We start from the raw sequence: 8592 nt of genomic DNA, 5'->3' as shown, positions 1-8592 counted from the left end.
CTGAAGGAGGACTACTCACCCCTCACCATGAGAGAGAGAGAGAGTTGTTGATGGAGAGGTGCAGCCCCGAGGTGAAGGGGGCAGGGACGGCGGCCACGGCAGGCGGCGGCCCTTTGCCCCCCCCCCCCCTCTCTTCCTTGGAGATGGTGCTGGTATCTATGGAGGAGTCTCTCCCCCCTTGATGACTGCCAAGGGAGAGGCAGATTCGTGATAATGGATAGTTGCCTCAAAAGTTAGGCTTTCCTCTCTTTATATAGACCGGAACGATGTTTCTCGGCCTTTCGATCAATACCTCTTTTGTTCAGGGGCTTAACTATCATTTTGGGTGAAGTAGATTTTGGCGATCCGACTAAAAACGTGCGAAGACGTCGCACCTTAGCAATCAGTAAAGCAACTTCAAAAGGTTATTGACCACGCCGAAGCACGATCAACCTAGCCATGAAGGTCTAATTCTTGCACGCAAACGAAGAATAAGCAAGAACTAAGATTGCAATCTGGATATTGCAATTTAAGATGAAAGCATTATTGATGAAAGTTTAGGGTTCTGTGAATGTCTTGGTCTGGTCTTTGGACACAAATGAAGTACGTATTTACAGTTATGACAAACTTTAATCCTAACAAAGCCCAAAGAAAACGCTACGATATTGATCTACTTATATAGGATTAAGGGGTGACGGCCAAAGGATAGAAGCACATCCCAAGGCACCAAAAACCCTAAGGCCGTACAAGGCCTATTTTCATCGTTGGTTCTTCCATATGAACGAAGCGCGGCAAAGCGCACCTTCAAGTTCTAGTCTATACAGTATGAGATAACTAGCTTAAAGAAGCCACATGCCATTTTCATCCATTACTACCAACCTCAGATAACACGGCAAAAGAGCTTAAATAACTCGCGCATCTCCTGGAAATCCAGGGTGTCATGCTGTATAAACAGCAAACTAGTATCTATATTTAGGTTCATGTGAGGAACACAAACACGTGCGTGGTAATTGCAGATACTAGACGATCCATATGCCAGGACACAACTTTACCTTTTTGGCTCTCCATGGCCAGATCAAGGCCACCTGCGTGTATCGAGTGGTTCTCCTACTCCTAGAAACAGAACATAGCTAAAGCTAAATCGGTTAAAACCGTTAGCTCTTTGCCTATTAATCGGCCTCCCTTGGCTTCTTGTCTCTCTCGAGCGCGTCTTCTAGGTTTCCTTCGCCTCCTTCCTCGGCTCCCGACCCGGCGGCAGGTTGCGTGCCAGCTGACGGGGCCGATGGAGTTCAACGCATCCTACTTCCACGCGTTCGGCAACCCCGACTTCGCGGCGGTCTTTTCCGACGGCAGCGCGCAGGCCCTCCGGCCGAACCCCTCCGCCGGCGACGGCGAGGGAGCCAGCGTGAAGGCGGAGAAGGGAGCCGCGGTGGCTAGGCCCACCGCCAACCCCTCGTCCGTGACCTTTGTCGTCCCCGACGAGGAGCTGGGGGAGGCGCACCACTTCCTGAACGAGTGCTCCCGCTGCCACAAAGGCCTCACCGGCGACATCTTCATGTACAGGTCAACCACGCTCGCACGTCATGACAGAGCCTACGTACGCCTTGCTTGCAAAGAGAAATGTTATTGACATTGTGCACCCACGCCATGCGTTTGGTCGTTCAGAGGGGACACGCCATTCTGCAGCGAGGAGTGTAGGAGGAAGCAAATCGAGACGGAGAAGGCGAGACACCGGAGGAAGAAGCAAAACTCCCCCAAGGCGCAGGCGCAGGCGGCCGCGGCAGCGGCGGCGGAGAGAGAGAGCGCGCCCCAGGTGCGGCGGCCGCAGCCACAGTAGGGCTCCACCATCAATCAGGCCTTTGCCGTTGCACGGTTTCAGCATGCATGCGTGCCTGTAGAAGAGCGTGAGCTCCTACGTACGTACGGACAGAGGAAGAGCATATATCCTAGTTACACGTCGGGAATGGTACTACCGCGTACTACTATACACATTTTTGAATCACGGGCCCATATTCCCACTTGTTTGTAATTTCTAGGGAAAATTGCTCCTCTTTTTGTTTGCTTCCTGATTCAGATCACGGCCACTTGAAGAACCTATGAGCCATTTTCTTCTACCCTGTGTCTATTGTATCTATATTGTTTTGCTTTTTTACGAGAAAACCAGGCGATCTACCCATTTCATTAGGACAGAGAAAAGAAAAAAAGGTACTAAATGAATTATCTACATGAGAAATGGCGGAAAGAAAATAAAAATTACACAAAGGGCTACATCTCCAGCAAAAATGCTAGCCAAACTTGCTCAAGGTCTTCTTTGAGCTTGTGACGAGTTGTTGAAGATCCGCATATTCATTTCTTTCCAAATATTCCAAAACACAAATGTAACCGTTTGAAAGAAATAGCATTCCAAACAATAATTTTCATGTCCCACCAATCATTAAAGAAGTACAAATGTATGTGTCGTCCTATAGGGATAGAGAGCCAAGTTGAAACAATACACCACAGGCCAAAACAGAAAAACATTCACGCGCGCCAGATGCTTATCTGTCTCGTAACCGGTCAGGAAAGGCTTGCAAATCTTGTCGTGAGTCTATCTACGGATGGCAAGCCGATCTGCCGTAACAGCCTTCTGGTGAAGAAGAAGCCACATGAAATTATTGCATTTGGGGCCAACTTTGTAGTTCCAAAATTGGAAGTACTTCACGGAGGATACATCGCTGAACGACACTGGAACGATGGCTAATCCAGCCGTTAGTTGTTGTTTCACACTTGCCTATGAATGGTGTGATAGACATGCTGTGCATGTATCGTCTGATGAATGTCGTCCATGTAGCAGTGCTCTTACAAAATTTTCTAACCATGAAAGGCATCATGGCGCCAACAAACTGAAGTTGGTACGTGTTAATGCAGGCCACACGATGGAGTCATTAATTAGTTGTGGCTCGCATTGAACATTTTCGAGCTTTGTGCTGAGTAGAATTGACAACTCCAATGGAGCGTATCCAGTGGTCATTAAGCAGCACCTTGACCCATGCTTAAGCCTCACAAGTGAAAAATTGGTAGTGTTATATCTTTCATACTATCCCCAATAGTGACGGTGGTGACTGTTATGAATAGATCCATATCATTAGGACCCATGACCTGTCCGGAGTGGTCCAAGGAAACCCCGCTAATAGAGGCACAACACGCTCCCAAATCTAGCAAGACCGAGGATACTAAGACCGTCAAGCTCCTTGGGGTGACAAACCATGTCCCCGTCAATGAGTTGGGTAGGAAGAGGACGAACATATGGAAGATGTCGATGGCAACAAGAACATATTATGCAAGAGTAATTCTGTCAGCATGGGTGATTTTTCTACTTTTCCAACCTCCTAGCTTAGACCCCATTTTATCAATAAGGGGTTGGAAATCATTTTCTTTCTTAGCTTCCTAAGGTGCAAGAGAAAGATCTTATCCTCATCCGGAAGTGAAGGAGGCAATCTTGCAAACTAAACCCGGGCATCTCTCGGGCCGGGCTCCAGAAAGCCTGGTGCTAAAATGTAAAGCCCGAGCCTGAAAAAAGCCCGACAAAAATTCATGTTTACAAGCCCGAGCCCGGCCCGGCTGAAAAGCCCGAAGCCCATAGCCCGGCCCGAAGCCCGAAAACTCATGATCCTTATGTACAACAAGTTACAGAAACAGCATATTTCAGCAAACAACAGCATTATAAACAATAGCATGGTATATACATGTGATCTTTAAGTAACAACATCATATTTCACAAAACAGCAGCATATACATATTTCACAAAACAGCTGCATTTCACAAAACAGCAGCATATACATATACATGTAATCTATTCATTACATTATTACATAACAGCAGCATATTTCTCAAGTCCAAAGACACAAGCAACATAGTTTGACAAGTCCGCAACATGGTTCGGTAAGTCCACAATATAGTTCAATAAGTCCACACATAGTTCAACAAGTCGATTACATAACAACCATTACATAATAAAGATATCAAATAGCAAGTTCAAAGCCACAAGCTGATGACTCCTTTGAATCCATCTCTTCCTTGTTCCATCAAGCTATCTAAACTTCATCATTTTCCTGGATGAAAGCACAAGTTGAAAATAAGAAAAATAGGAATGGCATGAAGCACGAAAGCAAGTTTGATATCAACAAACAAGACAAGGTAGTAAATGAGTGCATAACTGATATATGGTAAACAAGACAAGATAGTAAGTTAGATAGAAATGACATGAATGGATACAAACCGAATCTGAAGATAACTCATCTGCATGAGAACTTGAAGGTCCACCTCTTGTAGTGCTCATTTCTACAAAACAAACAATACAAGAATCAATGGTAATGTGTGCAATGGTGATGTTAATATGAAACAACAATAGGCAGTTGATTGTACCTTCATTCTGAGACATCTTCCAACGATACCAATCTTGGAGACACATTAAAGCCTCGATGGTCTTAGGCTTAAGTGAAGCTCGGTTAGGTGTTATAACGTTATGACTCATGATAAATGCTTGCTCCGAAGCAACACTAGAAATGGGGACAGCAAGAATATCCCGAGCCATTGATGCAAGCTCAGGGTATCGCATAGATGATTTGCTCCAAAATTCCAAGACATCCAACTCATCAGTCAATTTTCTAGGAGTTTCTTCCAAGTAAATATCCAATTGAGACCTCTCTACATTTGTCCGTTGAGATTGAATGTAACTCTCATAGTCATCAAACATATCAGAACCATCTCCCCTACTTCCCCTACTGTTTGTAGCACCATCTGATAATGTTTGACTAACAGCAGCACCATTATATTCAACAAACAAATTCTCCAAAGTTTTCTTAACTTCATGCATCCGACGTTCTGCCTCGTCGGGGGCATAAAGTTTTCCATAACAGTATTTAACAAAACCAAGCTTGCAACGGGGATCAAGGACAGCAGCACAAGACAAGAAGACATTATAATCAGCCCAATACTTATCAAACTTCTCTTTCATTGGAGCTAGCATTGGAGACATGAACTCATGTCCTTCACTAGATGCCTTCAAGACACATGATTGAACCAAGAACACACACTGGAAATACAAATTGGAGGTAGGATACTTTGACCCGGATAATGTGCATGTCACTTTATAAATTGGAGGCATATCTACTCTCAGCCTTTTATCTTCTTTCAAATGGTAAATGTTCTTGGCAGTTTCATAGAACTTGTGAATACGATTGCTAGAAATTTTGATATATTGAATGCCCTCTCTAATCTTGTCAGCAGATTTATCAATAAGTTTCATACCAGCTTGGACAATCAGATTTAAAATGTGTGCACAACATCGGACTTGAAAGAAGGTTCCAAACAATGGTAACACACCTTTAGGCAGCAATGTAGTTCTCAAAGTGTTGATCATTGAATCATTGTATGCAGCATTATCAAGAGTCATGCACATTATTTTGGTGTCAACCTTCCACTCACGAAAACATAAATGGACTTCATCAGCAATTGTAGCCCCATCATAAGGTGGATTCAACTTTTTAAACCATATTATCCTTTTGTTCAGTCTCCAAGCATCATCAACATAATGACAAGTAATACAAATATAACTAAACTTTGTCACATCTGATTTCCAATTGTCCGTGGTGAAGCTAACTCTACCAGGGCTGTTGCTGATAATTTCTCTCAATTCAGTCCTCTCTCTTTCAAACATTGCCATGATATCCCTTCTAATTGTGTACCGACTAACAATCTTAAACTGAGGACAAGCAGCACCAATCATTTTTTTTGAACCCCACTTCTTCTATCACACTAAATGCATGTGAACCCCCAACTAGGAACATAGAGATTGCAGCTCTAATAGTTTCCATGTCCAACTTTGTGTTCCTAACTGAATGTGAGCCATCCGCATTCTTTTCAGTTTTCAGAAAATAGTTATTCACTTCATTTGTATTATGTGGATGCACTTGAGTAGTATGCCTTAACAAACTAGATGTTCCATTCTTCGAGGGCGCTCTAAGTATAGTATGACAAATATTGCACTCTGCCACTACTTCATCAGGATTAGGTTGTTAAATCCTATTGAAGTTTTTCCATGCTTTTGACCTTAATTTTGGAGCAGTAGTAACCTTTGGTCCTGGCGGTGCCGGTGGCTATGGCGGAGGACTTGCTTCATGTCCATCGGCTGGCTGACTTGCTTCATTAGTTCTTGCACGACGTCCCTATTGGTTAGTGGCATAACCTTTACCACAATTCTTCTATCCTTTCATCTTGGTAAGGTTATTCCGCGACTAGGTCTTCGTAGCTGATGGGTCTGGCGCCAAAACTAAACAACTATCGATATCTCATGGTGGTCAACAATTTGTGGTTTCTCCTGCAGGAAATGGGTCTGGGTGATCCTCACCTTATAACCTACGGTTGGCAAAAAGCTGCCGTGTACAAGGGAAAATTCTTATACCATTCTAAGGTTTAACAAGGTTTAATATCGTCAGAGAGGCACTAGTCAGGATGATGAACCCCTCCGTTATGGTGCCTTGATTGGAAATCATGGTTCTGGAACTTGCGGTGGCTGGAGTTGTGTTTCGTCAAATCTTGTACGCTTGCTGCGAGGTGTAGCGACCAGACCTCAAACAGCCTGATGTCTGTGCTTTAGTGTCATCCCTGTATCAGTAATGCTGACACGCACAGTACTTGAAGGATTTATAACAAAGGAGCAATCACACACTTATTACATCGAATGTCTCAAAAGAGAACTTATTACAATAAATATGGCTTAAGGCCATCTAATAACGATAACAATGGAAGGCTTGGAAGATAAGTGAGTCCATCAACTCCAACGGCATCACTGAGTATAGAACCACGACCTAAAGGCACCTTACTCGTCGTCTGAAAAGTCTGCACATGAACGTTGCAGCCCGAAAACGGGTCAGCACATGGAATATGCTGGCAAAGTAACACATAGATAATAATGAAGGAATAAAGCTATACTACATGCATATTTGGCTGGTGGAAAAGCTCTATGGTTACAGTTTTGCGTAAAGCCAACTTTCCCTACTACAAAGGAATAAATTTTATTTAACTATCATGGTGGTTGTTAAACACTGAGAAGATAGACATCCTCTCAATCCCAATTAGGTATCATCATTAAAACCCAACATTATTAATTAAAGTAACATGATGAGATTCACATGATAATCCAAGCACTAGATACTCAAGACGTCCGTAACCGGGGACACGGCTAACCATGATTAGTTTATACACTCTGTAGAGGTTTGCGGACTTCTCCCCACAAGACTCGATCTCCTCCGTTGGGATTCTCGCACTACATGATGTTTGAGAAACGGATGACCGAGACAGAGCCTTTCAGAAGTGCTAGCACCTTACGATCGGGTAGACAGTACAAACCTACATCCCCTACATCTGCTAGTCTACCACTGTAAGAGTTCGCACGACTTGGTCAACTATGCTAGTATAACGCCCACGATGCGGCTATATCTCCCACGTGTCGAAGCACAACTTAGAGGCATAACCGCATTGTAAGCAATGTCGCAAGTGGGGTAATCTTCACACAACCCATGTAATAAATAAGGAAAAGAGGTACATAATTGGCTTACACTCGCCACATCACACAATAGCATAAATATCATTACATTCATCCAGATACAATCAAGGTCCGACTACGGAACCAAAATAAAGACAACCCAAAAGCAACAATGTTCCCGATCGCCCCAACTGGGCACCACTACTGATCGTATGGAAAGGAAATGTAGTATCGTCTTGAGTCCTCATCGAACTCCCACTTGAGCTCAGTCGAATCACCTGGAGCGGTATCATCGGTCCCTGCATCTGTTTTTGGAAGTAACCTGTGAGTCACGAGGACTCGGCAATCTCACACCCTCGCGATAAAGACTATTTAAGCTTATAGGAAGGGTAAAAGGTATGAGGTGGAGCTGCAGCAAGCACTAGCATATATGGTGGCTAACATACGCAAATGAGGGCGAGAAGAGAAGGCAAAGGCACGATCGATAAACTATGATCAAGAAGTGATCCTAGAACAACCTACGTTCAAGCATAACTCAACACCGTGTTCTCTTTCCGGACTCCGCCGAAAAGAGACTATCACGGCCACACACTCTGTTGATTCATTTTAATTAAGTTAAGTTTAAGGTTTTCTACAACCGGACATTAACAAATTCCCATCTGCCCATAACCGCGGGCACGGCTTTTGAAAGTTGAAATCACTGCAGGGGTGTCCCAACTTAGCCCATCACAAGCTCTCACAGTCAATGAAGGATATTCCTTCTCCCAAGACAATCCGATCAGACTCGGAATCCCGGTTACAAGACATCTCGACAATGGTAAAACTAAACCAGCAAAGCCACCCGAATGTGCCGACAAATCCCGATAGGAGTTGCACATATCTCGTTCTCAGGGCACACTCAGATGAGCGCTCCGTACAACTAAAACCAAACCTCGAGTTTCCCCGAGGGGGCGCTGCAAAGGGCTCTACTTTGGACCAGCACTCAGAGGAGCACTGGCCCGGGGGTTTAAAATAAAGATGACCCTTGAGTCTGCAGAACCCAAGGGAAAAAGAGGCTAGGTGGCGAATGGTAAAACCAAGGTTGGGCA

At 44.2% G+C, this 8592-nt stretch overlaps 2 protein-coding genes across 2 annotated transcripts; one reads left to right on the top strand and one right to left on the bottom strand.

Annotated features, from left to right (window-relative positions):
- The first annotated feature begins 1153 nt into the window (after positions 1 to 1153).
- Positions 1154 to 2093, top strand: LOC125512353 (uncharacterized). The gene is made up of 2 exons (XM_048677444.2): positions 1154 to 1542; positions 1645 to 2093. The coding sequence occupies exons 1-2, from the start codon at positions 1262 to 1264 to the stop codon at positions 1814 to 1816; spliced, it is 453 nt and encodes a 150-aa protein (XP_048533401.1). The 5' UTR covers positions 1154 to 1261; the 3' UTR covers positions 1817 to 2093.
- Positions 2094 to 2249: 156 nt separating this feature from the next.
- LOC147965748 (zinc finger BED domain-containing protein RICESLEEPER 2-like) lies at positions 2250 to 6943 on the bottom strand. The gene has a single exon (XM_087528371.1). The coding sequence runs from the start codon at positions 5744 to 5746 to the stop codon at positions 4139 to 4141; it is 1608 nt and encodes a 535-aa protein (XP_087384497.1). The 5' UTR covers positions 5747 to 6943; the 3' UTR covers positions 2250 to 4138.
- Positions 6944 to 8592: the final 1649 nt, after the last annotated feature.

Source organism: Triticum urartu, chromosome 6A (genome assembly GCF_056163025.1).
Source record: "Triticum urartu cultivar PI428250 chromosome 6A, HENAU_Tu73, whole genome shotgun sequence".
Lineage (NCBI taxonomy): Eukaryota > Viridiplantae > Streptophyta > Magnoliopsida > Poales > Poaceae > Triticum > Triticum urartu.
This window is presented reverse-complemented; position numbering and strand designations above follow the sequence as displayed.

Bases quoted from the DNA above. Each gene is read 5' to 3' on its own strand.
- LOC125512353 (XM_048677444.2), top strand. From the start codon at position 1,262: ATGGAGTTCAACGCATCCTACTTCCACGCGTTCGGCAACCCCGACTTC. The intron at 1,543-1,644 runs GTCAACCACGCT...TTGGTCGTTCAG, and splicing joins GGCGACATCTTCATGTACAG to AGGGGACACGCCATTCTGCA.
- LOC147965748 (XM_087528371.1), bottom strand. From the start codon at position 5,746: ATGATTGGTGCTGCTTGTCCTCAGTTTAAGATTGTTAGTCGGTACACA.